This window comes from Equus przewalskii, chromosome 15, assembly GCF_037783145.1.
Source record: "Equus przewalskii isolate Varuska chromosome 15, EquPr2, whole genome shotgun sequence".
Lineage (NCBI taxonomy): Eukaryota > Metazoa > Chordata > Mammalia > Perissodactyla > Equidae > Equus > Equus przewalskii.
In genome coordinates this window covers 72,821,538-72,837,842 of record NC_091845.1, presented here as the reverse complement: position 1 = coordinate 72,837,842, position 16,305 = coordinate 72,821,538, and the positions used below count along the sequence as shown (strand labels likewise).

General features: G+C 38.5%; 1 protein-coding gene across 4 annotated transcripts in view; it reads right to left on the bottom strand.

Annotated features, from left to right (window-relative positions):
• Positions 1 to 16,305, bottom strand: part of PPP2R3A (protein phosphatase 2 regulatory subunit B''alpha) — a 153,202-nt gene that overhangs the window by 105,385 nt on the left and 31,512 nt on the right. For all 4 annotated transcript variants that reach the window (XM_070576130.1, XM_070576133.1, XM_070576132.1 and 1 more), the window contains one exon: positions 6,522 to 8,943. In XM_070576130.1, the coding sequence (XP_070432231.1) occupies positions 6,522 to 8,507 (1,986 nt within the window). In that variant the 5' untranslated portion in view covers positions 8,508 to 8,943. The remainder of the gene's footprint in view (positions 1 to 6,521; positions 8,944 to 16,305) is intronic.

Genomic DNA, 16,305 nt, shown 5'->3' with positions numbered 1-16,305 from the left:
CAAAATGCCTACAGTCTATAATCAAGAGATTTCCAGAGTCAGCCCCAATGGCCTAGCCGTTAAAGTTTGGCGCGCTCTGCTTTGGCAGCCCAGGTCTAGTTTCCAGGTGTGGAACGACACCACTCATCTGTCAGTTGCCATGCTGTGGCAGCGGCTCACAGAGAAGAACCAGAAGAACTTACAACTATACACAACTATGCACTGGGGCTTTCGGGGGCAAAAAGGAAGAAAAAAAAAGAGGAAGATTGGCAACAGATGTTAGCTTAGGGTGAATCTTCCCCTGCCAAAAAAAAAAAAAAAGTTTGACATTAAAAAAAAAATTTCCACCCTGCAAAAAGGTAAAATGATCCATATATACTTTTACTGGGGTGCTCCTCTCTTGCCAGGAAAAGTGATGGGACCTTCCCTAGAACACCATAGATTTTTAGGTGTTAAAAGCTAGAGAAATTAGGAGGCCAAAGGTCTGGGAGATATATTTGAGTCTTGCTGAGGTACCACCCTCAAGTCCTAGAAGGGCACCCTGATGTCAGGTCCTCTTGCATCCATCCTTGAGAAGCAAGGGAAAGAGATGACTCTCAGGCAAGAGGGCAGAATATCCATTTGGGAAGGGGGCAAAGCAAGCAAGTAAAAATGCCTTTATTTGATTATACATTATTTATTTATTTATCTAACACATAGTTATTTAATGCTAAATAAATAAAGCCTCTACCAATAGAGGCTAGTAGCCCAGACACAGAAAACTGAGCAGAATTCACAAATCTCCCTGCATATTCTTATTTTTTTCCTGAGGAAGATTGGCCCTGAGCCAACATGTGTGCCAATCTTCCTCTATTTTGTATGTGGCCACAGCATGGCTGCCAATGAGTGGTGTAGGTCCATGCCCGGGAACCGAACCCAGGATGCTGAAGTGGAGTGTGCCAAACCTAACCACTAGGCCATGGGGCTGGCCCCCTGCATATTCTTATTTTAACATTTCATTTTTATTAGGTATACATTTGGGAGCTGGAGATCACATTTTTGGGAGCCTGAAGTGGAAAAAGAGAAGGTAAGGTACAAATGAGGTTGTCAGACTGCCTGCTTAAACTGACTTTAAAACTCCAGAAAACTGATGGGAAACTGGTCCCACCTTTCTTACCCTTTACCTTGTTAGCATGGATTCTACTAACTTGGAATTCCCTTTATACTCTCTAGAAGGAAAGTTCTGTTAAACCAATTTTTGTTGCCCTTGATCATCAAGATTAGACTACTACAGAGCTCAGGTTTGGAGAAATAATGGATTCATGATACATATCTAGTCTTCTTTACTGGATTCCCCTGGGACCAAAGGCTTGTATTTCTAAGATAGATGGAGAGGATTAAGGTACACTTTGATGTCTTGGAACAGAAGGGAAATGGTCCAAGCCATTGTGAAAAATAAACCTCTAACCTTAGCATCATTAACACTGTGACAATGACAACAGCTAGGACCTTAGGTAAATTAATTGAATAATAGTATTGCATCCATATCTAAATGCTCCAGAGAAACTCCCTTGACTTCCGCAAGCCAGGATGTCTCTCTCCCTCTACCGAGCTCCTGCAGCACTTCACTTCTCTCTCATAGAATCGATTCTTTCTACTTTGCATCACAGTAAATAGCTCATCTTCCCTATTAGACTGTGGGCCCACAAAGGATTGTTATGTCTGATTCATCTTTATTTCCTACTGTGCACTATATAGGACAACCGCAGAGTTATGAATGCTTAAGTCATTTAGAAACTTTTTTTTTTTTGGTGAGGAAGGTTGGCCCTGAGCTAACATCCATTGCCAATCTTCCTCTTTTTGCTTGAGGAAGATTGTCCCTGAGCTAACATCTGTGCCAATCTTCCTCTATTTTGTATGTGGGACACCACCACAGCAGTGCTTGGTGAGCAGTGTGTAGGTCTGCACCTGGGATCCAAACCTGCAAACCCCGGGCCACTGAAGTGGAGCGCATGAACTTAACCACTATGCTATCAGGCCAGCCCTTAGAAACTATTTTTAAACATTTTAGCAACCTCCATTTTGCATACCAATAACGTATTGACTACACTGAAATATACTGTTAAGCCCAAGATGGAGCTGCTCCTGCCTGGGGTGCCATGTCATCAGACTGACAAGTTTCATGTCCCTGTAAATACTCTGCTTGACCAGAAACACAGTATATTCAGTCAGTCAATGCCCAAATGCCAAGCCAACTCTGGGCGTTCTCACCCCAAACAAGGGTGACGACTATGTGGCCCTGGCCAATCAGATATTTTCTGTTTTTCTATTCCTTGCTCTTTATTCTTCATCCTATAAAAGCTTCTTGCCTTCTGCCCCATTTTGCAGTTCTCCAAAAGGAGACTGTCCACTTCATGAAGTATTAAATAAAGCTTGTTTGTATCACCTAAGTTGTCTTCTTCAATCATTTTTTAACTATAAATGATCTTTACCACATTACTGAAATAGGTCCAGTTGAAGTCCACACTTGGCAATAGCTTGACAATAGTTTTACTCTTTAATCTTGAAATTAATAAAGCTCTTTCTTAAAAACCAAAATTTTAATTTGTACCTTTTAGCAATTCAGACAGGTTTCCCCCTCAATTAGCTGAAATTTGTAAGGTTTCACTAGACTTAAACGTTACAGTACAGCTTTTTAAAAAAAATAATCTTCCTCTTTTTTTACCGTAAATTCTTCCTTTTTCACTGAAGAATTCTCCCTCTGCCCACTATTATTTCAACTTAGGTAAGCAGTAATGGAAACTTTTTCCTAGCTTTGTTTTGACTAAAATGAAGAAAAAGAAATACTTTTCAAGGGAGGCTAGGGTTTGTTATTTTAACCCGTGTATAACAGCTACCAGGCTATTTTGCCCCATAAGGCTAAAAACAGACCAAAAATGACCGTAATACCATGTCCTCGTGATAATAAAACACAGAATTAAGATTTCATTTATTACATGAGTTACTAAAGCAGTATAGTTTCTGTCTTTAAAAAAATTATATTATCTCCCATGTCAAAACATGTCCTCAGTAATTCACTCATTAATAATTAAGAAGCCCTTAGAGACCTCAGCCACATGCCCTTGTCCTCCTCCACCAGCTGTTTTCTTATTCCTGTTCAACTTACTTTCAGGCCTACCTGCACACTTCAGCTATTCCAGAACCTATAGGGTTGCTTCCCGTCACCTATAGGCTTTGTGAAAAAACCATGTCCTGGACATTCATCTGCTAGCCAATGACACAGACAACACAGTGAGAAAGTAGACATGCAGAGTAAGGAAAAAAGAATGGGGACTAAGACATGGGATGAAAAGGAAGCTATTTTAAGTGGAAAAATCAGAGATAGATGGTGACTGGAGAGGAAAGGGAGAAAAATTATGTGGATGAGAACCATGATTAGAACTCATATGAAGGATTTTGAAACTGGGCTTATTTATTTTTCTATTTCTATTGGTACATTGTTTGACTGTCATCAACCACTGGTAGTTTTTGCTATTGATATTTAATGATGTTTCCTAGATTTCCAATGCCTTTAACAAAATATCACACTTAACCTTATCAAAAATCTGTTTTGTTGCTCTACCGTGAAATAATATCTAGGAGTCAGTAAACTTTGTCTGTAAATGGCCACACAGTAAATATTTTAGGTTTTAAAGTCTGTTCTTATTAACTACTCAACTTAGTAGGTGGAGCACAAAAGTAGCCAGAGACTGTAAGTAAATGAATGGGTGTGGCTATGTTCCAACAAAGCTATTTATAAACACAAGTGGCAGGTCAGATTTGGCCCATGGGCCACAGGTTGCTAACCCCCGATCTAGACCAACATCCTCTTTATCAGTCTCTCAATACCCTCCTAGTATTTTCTATTTGACTTCCTCTCCCAATACAGGCGTGACTTGTATTTCTGGACAACAAATATCTGGACAAGAAATACTGCTCAGTCTTGAGAAATTACTTTGAAATACATATTAAAATATTAATGACATATAATATTGTCAAGTCAATCTTTCTTCTCAGGGATGATCACCAATGTCCTATAAAAGCAATTCCTATGTGGTCCATTATGTAAATTTTTAAAGGAAAACGTTTTGAGCAATTGGTAAATTTTCAACTGTCCAAAAGGTTAAAAAAAAATAAAAGCCTTAAAATGTATTATTCTTTAAAAAAAACATTACAATTCTTAAGGAAAAAAAAATACTGTGCGACGACTCTGCTTAAAAGCCTATTTTAGCTCTCCACTCTCCTAGAACAAACTCTTTAGCATAGCATACAAGGTCGTTCATAAGTTGGCCCCAACCAACCTCTCCAATTTTATTTCCTACTACTTTCTGCTCATTGTCTATGTAACAATAAAAACATGACAAACAATTCTGTCTCGAGACTTGCAGGAGGAGCTAAACACCAACCTCAGGGCAGTGGCTACTTCTGGAAAGAGGAGAGGATACTGGGGAGGTGAGCCCTAGGGATTTCAACTATATCTGAGATGATTTTTTTAAACAATGATGATGATGATAATGAAAATAATAAATAAAGCAAAGACCTGAAGCAAATACGGCAAAAAGTTCAAATTTGACAAAGCTAAGTGGTGGATAACAAGAGGACTTTTTCTATCATTCAACATACTTTCCTATTCGTTTAAAACAGGGGTTGACAAACGACAGTCTGTGGGCCAAATATGGCCCACTGCCTGTTTTTTATGAGTTGGAGCTCGGAATGGTTTTGCATTATTAAAGTGTTGTTTTTTAAAAAAAAAAAAGACAAAGAAGACTACATGAGAGACCTTGTGACCCACAAAGCCTAAAATATTTACCATCTGTCCCTTTATAGAAAACGTTTGCCAACTCCTGGTTTAAAGAATTTCATAAGAAGAAAAGAAAGATTAAAAAAAAAAAAAAGAACAAGTAGGTAGGCAAACGGAGGCTAGGAACAACGGTTTTTTTTTTGCATTAAGTATCTTCCTGAATTAAACATTTTATATTATGTCTAAATTAGTTTTTCATGAATTACTTTTTCAACTTTTATCAAGAGGAAATCTCATCAAATTTTATTCTATTCTATAATATTGGAACTTATTTAAAAGACTGATGGGAGAATCTTTTAATAAGATTTTGATTTCAGTTCATACTTGTCAAAAAAGTGGGAAGCTCATTTAGAGCTGAGCGTGGCATTTTCAGGTAGCTGTACTTAGACTGAGAGCATCACAGGGGACCTGATCACAAACTATCAGCTGGGGAAACAGGAGACCGTGCTACACAGGACTTAACTCTTGCTTTCAGGTTCACAATTTCTACTTTCTTCAGCCCATCTCTTTAATTAATCAGTCATTATTCTGAAAATTGTATTTGGTGTATCCATATATTTCTTATACTTTTTGTACAAATGCACATATAGCTAAATAATTCATATCATTATTTTACAACTTGCTTTGTTGATTCGGCTTTATGTCTAAATTCATACATGTTGACATGTATGCTACATTCATGTGGTAGAGAGAGTACTCACCAAATATTCTTTTTTTTCCCTCACCAAATACTCTATGTGCTTCCCTATGTTTCTTAGCCTTTGGGTTGGAATCACCGGACTGTGAGCAGAAGGGACAAGGCAATTAAAAGCACTATCCTTTCCTCAGTGAACACATAAGCCACATATTCCAAATGGGGCAATGGGGCAGCTGTAGGAACATGGAGCATCCATCAGCCTGGGTCCCTGAGTAAGGTGGAGCAGAGCCTCTTTGCCAACCCATGTTGGAACATGTAAAATGAACAAGAAATAATACTGTTGTGCTAATACATACACACACACACACGTGTGCAGATAACTGCCTTTCTAAGATTATCCAAAAGCAATGCTATCAGTAGCAGGGTAGATTCAAAGACTTTTGAAAATACTTCTATCTCATGACTCTAGACTGATACTTATTCTCATTTGCATGAAGAAGCAAATCTTATATACCCTAGTCTTTACCTTTTTTGAAGACCTATTACACTAACAATACTTTCAGAGAAGTGCCTACAGTTCATGTACTGTTACCAATATGTTCGTTTTGTTTCCCCAACTAGATTTTAAGCTCTTTAAGAATCATTTCTTCTTTTGTTCCCCACACCGGACCTTACAGTCTACACGGGCATGCAGTAATGCTCATTTACTGGTTGACGGGGGAGGACGAGGACTAACGTTAAACGCCTACTTAGTGTAAGGCACCTTGCTTGTACTTCACATAAGTTATCTTGATCCTCATTACTTCCATTATATAGAGGAGGATATCAAGGCTAAGTAACTTTCCTTTGGTCACAGAGCTAGGGAGAAGATGATGGGTGTGGGTAGGGCAGTTGAAACCAGTCTGCTTAATTCTAAAGCCTTTGCTTTTTAGTTTTTTCACTAAACTGAGTGAGACCATGCCTAGCGTAGGGCAGGAGCTTTAGCAGAACATAAAACGGCTAACAAAAATAGTTTTATTTATCAATTTTGCAAACATTAAAACACTTCTTTGGACACTTCTGAGGACTAAGATTTTTGGGTCTTACCTTGATCACCTCTGGGGTCTGCTGAATCAAAACCACTGAAGCAGTATCTTTGGCTTTATCACCAACAGAACTTCTACAGACTGATAAATTGGCTTGGGAGGAAGTTGTCAAGGTTTCCTGCAGAATTTGCATCATTTCCTTTTCTTGTGATAGGCTCCCTCTGCCTGTTTTGCATTCAACTAGTTCTTGAGCAAAGTCTTCAATGCTTTCTAGAATTCGCAGTAAGAGGGCTCGATCCTCTTCCTCTATTTTGTGTCCATTGGTTTCAATAATCCTTGTTAGACAGGAAGGTGAGACTTTTTCCATGGGTGCAGAAACTTTAGGCTCAAGATCTACAGGGAGCTGAGCAGTCAACTGACTATGACTATTCAGAGAGTTAGAGCTTTTACCTTTGGCAAGTGGCTCCCTTAGTGAGGTCTCCATTTTCTGTGAAAAAGATTCCAAATCCATTAACAATTTATCTATCTCTTCCTGACTGTTAGGATTCATAAAATCTCTGTGGTCTCCCTCATCAACTTTAGGAACTTTTGATTTAAGATCTTCCTCAGGTAGATTAACTGGTATCTCAAATATCTTACTAATTTCATTTTGCATTGAGGCAGGGCATTTTTTAAGATGACTGCCATGGTCTGAAAATTCTGCTCTGTCTTCTTTTACCTTTAACAACTCTTGACTGGGTCCATTGTCTGTCCTTTGTCCTTTATCTAATGCTTTCTTTCCATCTGACTCTTCTTCAATATAAAGGGTTTCCATTAAGTCACCAGAAGGAACATTTTCTAAAGCGTTCACAGTTAATGACTGTGACTGAAGCTGGACATCTTTTAAAGTTCTGGGATCATTTATCTCTAAGTTATATAAGGAATCTGTAGACTTGTTTGGAATGGATTTCACAGTGTCTGTTTTCCTAGAACTGCACTTGTCATCTTGCAATTCTATAGTTTGAAACTGTGCAGAGTCAGGGGCTGAGAGCTGGACAACATCTTCATATTTAGGGGGCTGTTCAGTGCCAAATATTGGGGAGAAGGGAGTCAGCTGTAAACTAGGCATACTACTGACCAGTTCTGTTAAATCTATAGTCTCATTATTCCCAGACTGCATGAGTTCAAACGGTAGCTTTTTCAGATAGGATGCTAACCTGGTCATTACATTCATATAGACAGTTTCAGAGCTAGAAACTGCACTGTTACCATTTCCTTCATTGATGCCACTCCCTGACTTTTTCTTTATGCATTGTTTTATGATGTCTGTGCATTTTTTCAAATCCTCAGAGCATTTTAGCAAGATGTCCAAGCACATCTTTATGTCTGTTCCAGAAGAAAAGTTATCTATTTTATGTTTTTCCAAAATCTGAGTAACTAGGTCTTCTTCAGAGAAGTTGTGAAGCATCATTGAAGTCAGGTTCGTATCAAGTGAGTTTCTACGGGACAAAGATTTTTCCTCAACTGAGGAACTCCGGAGTAAACCAAAGGATGGGGAGTTCCCATCACTGTTATAATGGCCACAAAGCAAGTCAAAATCAACTGATCTTCTATTAAATGAGTCAGACTTAACTTTCCTTCCCTTTTTATAAGCTGCATGATTAGAGTTTTTCAGTTTTTCGAGGGAAAATTCTTTTATTTTCCCACTGGCAAAACTGATTGCTTCTCCTGCAATGTCCTTTAAATTACAAGTGTTCTGAAATGCAGATCCTTTCTTGACCCTGGGTATGCCTGTGAGGGCCTGATGAGGATAGTCACCTTCAGCTGGGGAAAAGCCATTTTCATGGGGTAGAAACATAGAGTCCAGATCTACATCTTTGAACTGAGACAAAGGGATATGCAAGAGGTCTGCACAAACACTATGATGTACCACAATGCAGTCAACTCCATGTGTGAAGGTGTGGCAGGTTCCAGTGCAATAATGTATAGCTTGCTCAAAACGCCGATCTATCACCACGCTGCTGTAGTGGTTCACAGTACTAACCACAAGTCTGTAAGTTGCTGCCATAATATCAAATCCACTTAGTGGTGGGACTTGAAATTTTCTACAACTTGTTTCAAGTAAATTCTCCTAAATGACACTCAGCTGCAAATATATTTGATGGCAACATTCAGTGGTTTCTTACGAATATAATGACCTTTCCCACAAATGGAAACCATCTAAATTTGAGGTTTGTTAACTGTCAGGATACAGTAGCTGTTGCACATGTGTGCTTGTATTAGCAAGTCTAATAATTTAATAATTGTGCTTTTTTAGTTTTATTTAGTAATATCATGATACTATAGGATTATTTTTATAAAAGAATATCCTCTTTTTGTTCTTCAGCAGTTCTATGATGCAAAAATTTGCTGTCATAAATCTTAGTTGGTAGTATAGAAGTATTGTGATAATCGAGTCCTCCAAAGATGTAAATGATCCATTTTTCTGAGAATGATGGAGAAAGCTGTAATGAAAAAAGAAAATAATTGAAAGAAAATATGATTTCTTACTACTGAGAGAACCTTTTATTTCCTCTTCCTTTGCATCCCCTATGCAGTTATCACCAAGCCTTGTTTTGTACCACATCACTGATTGTTGACCTTTGATTCAAGTCTTGGTTTCAGCACACCCTACACTCCTTACCACCCAGAGTAGTATTACCTCAGCTCTGTCTTGTTACAACCGTCTCCCAGTTGGTATTTCTGATTCCACCCTCCTTGCCACCTTACGTGACACTAACAAGCTTAGATTTAGACAGCTTTCTCATCTCCCACAGTTCAAGAATTCACACCACTGATCTCCATCATGCATCATGGCAGGCCTACCTCCTTTGACTCATTTTCAAGACTTTCAACATCTGTTCCCATCCACTTATAATGTTATTTTCTGCTACTGCCCTGCACCGACCTTCTGCTTCCATCAACCTAGTCTTTTAAAAAACTGTCAACACATAGTGCTTGTTCTTGATTCTACTACTTCCTCTAAACTTTGAAATTATTCTCCCATCAACTTCTCTTTTCTTACCAAGAGAGAAAAAAACAACCTTCATTACTGCTCTTGATCCCATTCTCTCAGAACCTGCCATATACACTCTCTCATCATCAAGTGGATAGAAGTTAATCACTCTCTTACTTTAAAAAAAAAAAGGCTTTTAAACCATGTTTTCGTTGCTTTCCAAAAAGGTTCAATCAATGTATTAACTCAGTCAATAAATACTGAGTGCCTCCTGTGTGCCAGGCACTTGCTAAGTGCTAGGGATACAGCAACGAATAAAATAAAGTCCCTGCCTTTATGGAGCTGATAATCTAGTTGGAAAGTGAAAAACAACATGTAAGTAAACATAGAACTTAGATGGTGGAATGTGCTATGGAGAAAAATGAAGTAGGGCAAGGGTTTAGAAAGGATGAGAGGGTCCTGTATTGTACAGGGCAGTCAGGGAAGACGTCACTGAAATCTGAACAGAGACCTGAAAGAAGAGAGGGAGCAGGCTGAGGAGGTATTATGGGCTAAATCATCTCAGGCAGAGTAACCATAAGTGCCAAGGCCCTGAAGTGGGAGCATGCTTGATTTACTAGAAGAATGACAAGGATGCTAAAGTGACAGAGCAGAGAAAGCAAGAGGGCAGTATGAGAGATGAGGTCAGAAAGGAAAGGTGGGAGTCTAAATCATGCTGGGTCTATAGAGTACTATGATGAATTTGGTTTTACTCTGAGTGAATTGGGAAACAACTGATGGCTACTGAGCAGAGGAATGACATAATCAGACTTACATTTTAAATTGGTAAATCTGCCTGCTGTGTTCAGAGGAGACTGTAGAGGAGCAAGATACAAAGAAGGCAAACAAGTTAGGGACTACTGCAATAAATCAGGCAAAGTGGGTGGAGGGCTTGGACCAGGATAGTAACAGTGGAGATGTTTAGATGCTGTAGGTATTGCAAAGACAGAGCCAATATGACTTGCTGAAGGATAGAATGTGCGATATTACTACATCAGGAATGACACAGTAAGGCAATGATAGGAAGGTCACGATGACAGCAATGAAAGACAGTATCAGTTTCACTGAACCATCAATAGCATTGGTGTTTTAACAATAAAAACTGTTACCATTTAATGAGAAACTAAAATTCATTGTTTTCATTTTTATTTCTTCAATCCTAGAAAACTGTTTATTTTGCTTATTATTGTATTTCTTCTTTGGTAAATTGTGTATGCATGTTCTTTTCTCATTTAGGTATCAGAGACTTAGTGAATACAAATACAATTAATACAATTAATTCATGAAGAACCCTTTCTTTTGTTGAATTCTCACACTGGCTAGCATATACTTCCTGGCTCTTTTGATCCAATGATTACTCTGTTTTTTCTGCCAATCCTACACTATAGTAATTACTTTGTCTTACTAAATTTTACTACCTGGCTTTGTTTCCTATATCCCTAATTATAATTCTTTTTTATGCTCCAAATGTTCTTTGATGGTCTTCCAGAAGAATTTTTGAATTGTCAAGTTTTAAGAAAAATCCTACTGGAAGTTTAATTAATTTTTTTGTTTTAATTTTTTTGGTGAGGAAGATTGGCCTTGAGCTAACATCTGTTGCCAATCTTCCTCTTTTTGCTTGAAGAAGATTGTCACTGCACTAACATCTGTGCCAGTCTTCCTCTATTTTTCATGTGGGACACTGCCACAGCATAGCTTGATGAGTGGTGTGTAGGTCTGTGCCCAGGATCTGAACCCATGAACCTCGGGCCACCAAAACAAAGAGGGTAAACTTAACCACTGTGATATTACTGCATCAGGAATGTGCCACCGGGCCAGCCCCTCAATGTTCTTAGATACATAGAGTCAATCTGTCCTCCAGAAAAATGACAAATTTATTCTTCCAATATCAGGGTAGGAGTGGGCCTACTTCCCCAGGTTCTCCTTGAGTGGTATGACTCTTTAAATTTTTGCTAATCTGACAGATGAAGAAATGGAAGTACACTATTTTAATCTGCACCTGAACATCTGTTTATTTATCTAGCAGAGACATTTTGTGTTGTTCATTTGTGAAGCCTTTCTTCACGCCCTTTGTTCAAAGAGAGCATCTAAATCAGACTGAAGAGTCAGGAAAGGCTTCCCAAAATAAGGGATGTATGTACCTAGTTTTGAAGGATCAAAACTAATTCTAACGACAGTTAGACAAAATGGAAGGGAGGAATACTCCAGGCAGAGGGAAACACATACTTGAAGGCTCAGAGGCCTAACGTGGCAAATGAGTTCAGAACTCCAAGAAGTTCCAGCAGATGTCCCTGGGGTGAGTGTACCAACAAGCAAGAGGGGAGGAAACCAGAGCAGCAGGAACTAGACTATAGACTCCCTTGTGTGCTAAACTAAGGAGTGAACTTCATTCTGAAAACTATGGGAATAACAAAGACTTGTAGGCTGGAGCATAACATTATGAGATTTATGTTTTAGAAAGACCATTCCAGCAGCTGAGTGGAGGCCTGGAAATCAATTAGGAGGTACCTCCATGTAAAAAGTGGTGGGAAGCTAAACCAAGTAGGTGGCAGTATTTAACAAAGAAGAGGACACTGATTCAACAGCCAAGGAGGAAGAATTCACAAAACAGGAGGTGGAGAAAGTGAGAGGGAGGAATCTTGGGTTTCAGGCTTGGGTACTGGGGGATTAGTGCTGCTACTCCCAATAAAGACTTTGTTTTTCTTTTACGGGAGGTGGCCATAGAAAAGATAGAGAGTTTTATTCTGAATGTGTTGTTTGAAGAGGTACCTGTGGAGTATCCAAGTGGTGAAGTATCACTGGATGAAATGTGAATGTGAAAACCTGGAGGTCAGCAGAAAGATCCTGGCTGGAAATGCAGCTCTGAGAGGTGACTCAGGGTGAGTGCATAAAGAGAGAAGAGCTCTGGGCTGGAGACAGAGCTGGGGATCACTGACATTTCTGGGTTAAAGAGAGGAACAGAATTTTTAGAGGGAGCCTAAGAAAGAAGAGCCAATAAAGTAAGACGGAAACCCGAGAAAGCAAGCAGTTTCACAGAGGCTGAAGGAGAGACTTTCAAAATGGAGATCACCATTGTTGGATGCTGCTGAGAGGTGAAGGAAAAGCAAAAATTACCCACTAGATTTGCCAATATGAAGGTCACCAGTAACCTTAGCAAGCGTGATTTCAAAAAAATCCCAAAGACTGTAAGATAGTCCCAAAGACCATGTATGCACAAGAGTGATATACAATTTAAAATATCTGTCAACATAACTCTAAAGGAACTCTTTCAATAAGTGAGAAAGTTCTAAATGATAAGAAAGCATTGTATCATAGTTTGAGTTTTTTCCTTCTTAATGGCACATGCAGCTGGTCTAGTGGTTAAGATTCAGCGCTCTCACCACGGTGGATTGGATTCATTTCCTGGTCAGCAAACCACACCACCTATCTGTCAGCTGCCATACTGTGGTGGCTGCATGCTGCTGTGATGCTGAAAGCTATGCCACAGGTATTTCAAATACCAGCAGGGTCACCCATGGTGCACAGGTTCTAGCGGAGCTTCCAGACTAGACAGACTAGGAAGAAGGACCGGGCCACCCAATGCTGAAAAAACTGGCCATGAAAACCCCATGAATAGCAATGGAGCACTGTCTGATATAGTGCTGGAAAGTGAGAGGATGGCGCAATAAGACCAGGCAGGGTCCAGCTCTGCTGTACACAGGTGTGCTAGGAGGTAGAATCAATTAGATGGCCCAAACAACAAAATGGCATATGAAATAATGAGTGTTTTACAATCTTTGATTTGATGGAATATAGTACAGTTTTTCAATCAGTCTAAACATCTGTTGTATCAGGGGTAGAGAGCAGAATATAACAGATTTCTCATAGTTAAGTATCCTGGAGGTTTCTATTTCTTCCATCTCAGGTCTTGTTGCATGCTGCCTGCCTATCCCCCAAGCCTTTTGTCTCTCCTATGCTCTCTCATCCCTGTAAAGAACTAGCATCTGTTTTCCTAATTTCTGCGTAAGTGGTTCATATGCAACTTCAGAGTCGACTAAACACTTATCACTTCCACTTCAAGCAGTTTACGATTACTCCAACAAGTGCTTTCCAGTGGCTCCTTGTATTCCTCCACAGTAAACTGCTATATGGCCATTGCTGATGAAGCGGATTGTTGTCAAACAAAGGTACAGAAGCAGCAGACAAGAAAAGTTAGGAAGGAGAGAACTGGATTTTGAAAGCTAAGAGCCTTACCAGAGGAAGAGATTAAATTGGACCTTATAAGCAAAAAGGAATTCTACAAAGGCTACAGAGGTATGAAAAGAACTTGTGTGTTTGGAGAATTATAAGGAGTTTGATATTACGGAAGTTGAAATGTACAGTATGGATTTTACAGTTTTAAGGTCTCTTCCAAACAGTACAAACAAAAACAGGAGTGTAAACTCCATATTCAAAGAACCTAGGAGACACCTATAACCTCAAATCACTATACATAAAGATAGAAAACAATAGGAGGAATGGTAAATGACTTAGCAGAGTAAAGGAGGAAGGGATACTCATGGCAAGCAAACCAATTCACCCTCCACAACCCAAAAAAGGCCCAGGTTTGGAGGTACCGAGTATCACAGAAAATGGGCTGGGGTAGAGGATTAAACATGGGGGAATTGTTTGAAAGTCTGCAAAGGAACAGATAGTCGTTCCCATCTCCACTCCACAAACTCAGAAATCATCCCTCCTTCACCCTGATCAAGACACGAAGTTTACTTACTGACAAAAAAAACTGAACCAGAAAAGCACCAACTCTGGGGGCATCAGACACAGAGGATAGTAAAGGACTCAAAACTGAGTAAAAGTCTACATTCTGAATAATTAAGCCCATCAGCCCCCTTTCCCCTGCTCAGGTTCAGGTCACTAGAAACCAGATTTTTCACCTACTCTACTGCGGATTAAAGAATCCTTTTCAGATTAGCAATCCCATCTAACCACATGATTACCTTAAAGTGAAGCCCACCAACTGACAAATGGACCCACAAACACAGAGCTTCCGCTCAGCTTATTAGAGCCTCACTTTTATTTTAAATCAACTTTACTGATGTATAATTTACATACAATAAAAATGTACATATTAAGTGTACTGTCCAATGTGGTTTAACAAGAAACATGTAACCACTGCCTTAAAAAAGAACATTTACATCACCCTAAAACTATCCTTGTGCCCTTTACCAATCAATTTCCTTAACCTACAATATTTGATAACTACTGATCTGGTTCCTATCACTATAGATTAGTTTCACCAGTTCCAGATCTTCATATGAATGTAATCACATAATATATATACCCTTCAGTCTGGCTTCTCTCACTTAGCACAAAGCTTTTGAAATTCATCCACCTTACTGCAAGCATCACTTGTATATTCCTTTTTACTGCTTACTAGATATTCTACCATATGAATATACCAAAATGGATGGACATTTGGGTTGTTTCTAGTTTGGGCTACTATGAACTAAAGCTGCTATAAACATTCATGTAAAAGTCTTTTTTGTGGATATGTGTTCATTTCTTTTGGGTAATTAACAATGGAATTACTGAGTCATGAGAAGTGTACATTCAACTTTATAAAAACCTGTAAAACTGTTTTCGAAAGTGGTTCTACCATTTACTCTCATCAGTAACACTTGAGAGCTCTAGTGGCTCTACATCCTTTTGGATACTTGTCAGTTTCTTTAATTTTAGCCATTTTAGTGGATGTGAAGTGGTATCACACTGTGGCTTTAATTTGTATTTCCCTGATGACTAATGATGCTGAGCATTTTTTCACATGCTTATTAACAATTCACATATTTTCTTTGTGAGGTGTCTATTCAAATCTTTTGGGTTGTCTCTAATTACTGAGTTCTAAGCATTTATATATTTTAGATACAGATGATACCTCCTGGTCTGTGGCTTCCCTTTTCATTTTCTTAGCAGTAGCTTTTGAAGAGCAGGAGGTTTTAATCCTACTAACTTCTATTAATCCAATTAATCAATTTTTCTTTTATAGTTAATACATTTGTAACCTATCTTAAAATCTCTGCCTATCCCAAGGTCATGAAGATTTTTCTCAAGGGTTTTTTTGGTGGTTCTATAGTTGCAACTTTTAAGCATGTTTAGGTCTATGAACTGTTTTGAATCAATTTTTATGTATGGTATGAGGCCGAGTTTGAAGATCATCCAGCACCATTTGTTCAAAAGGTTATCCTGTCCCCATTGATTTAGGTTGGAGCCTTTGTTGAAAAACAAATGACCATATATATGAGCTTACTTCTGGATTCTCTATTTTTTTGTCTTTATATACACCAATACCATTCTGTCTTAATTATTACAGCTTTATAGTAACTCTTAAAATCATAATGTAAATCTTCCAATTTTTTTCTTTTTTAGAATTATTTTGGCTATTCTATGTCTTTTGCACTTCCATATCAACACTAGAATCAGCCTGCCAATTTTTACAAAGAAAACCTGCTGGGATTTTGATCAGAATTTCATTGAATCTAAATCTCCAGTTGCTGACAACAGAGATCTTAACAGTATCAAGTCTCTAATCCATGATCATAATATTTCTCTCCATTTATTTGATGCTCTTTAATTTCTCTCAGCAATGTCTGTAGGCATTTCATTAAATTTATTCCCAAGTATTTCATATTTTTTGATGCTAATGCAAATGGTATTACTTTAATTTCATTTTCCATGTGTTTGTTGCTAATATTAGAAATACAGTTGATTTATGTATATTGATCTTGTCACTTGCCACTTTGCTAAATTCACTTACTAATTATAGTATTTTTTCGGGTAAATCCCTTGGATTTTCTATATA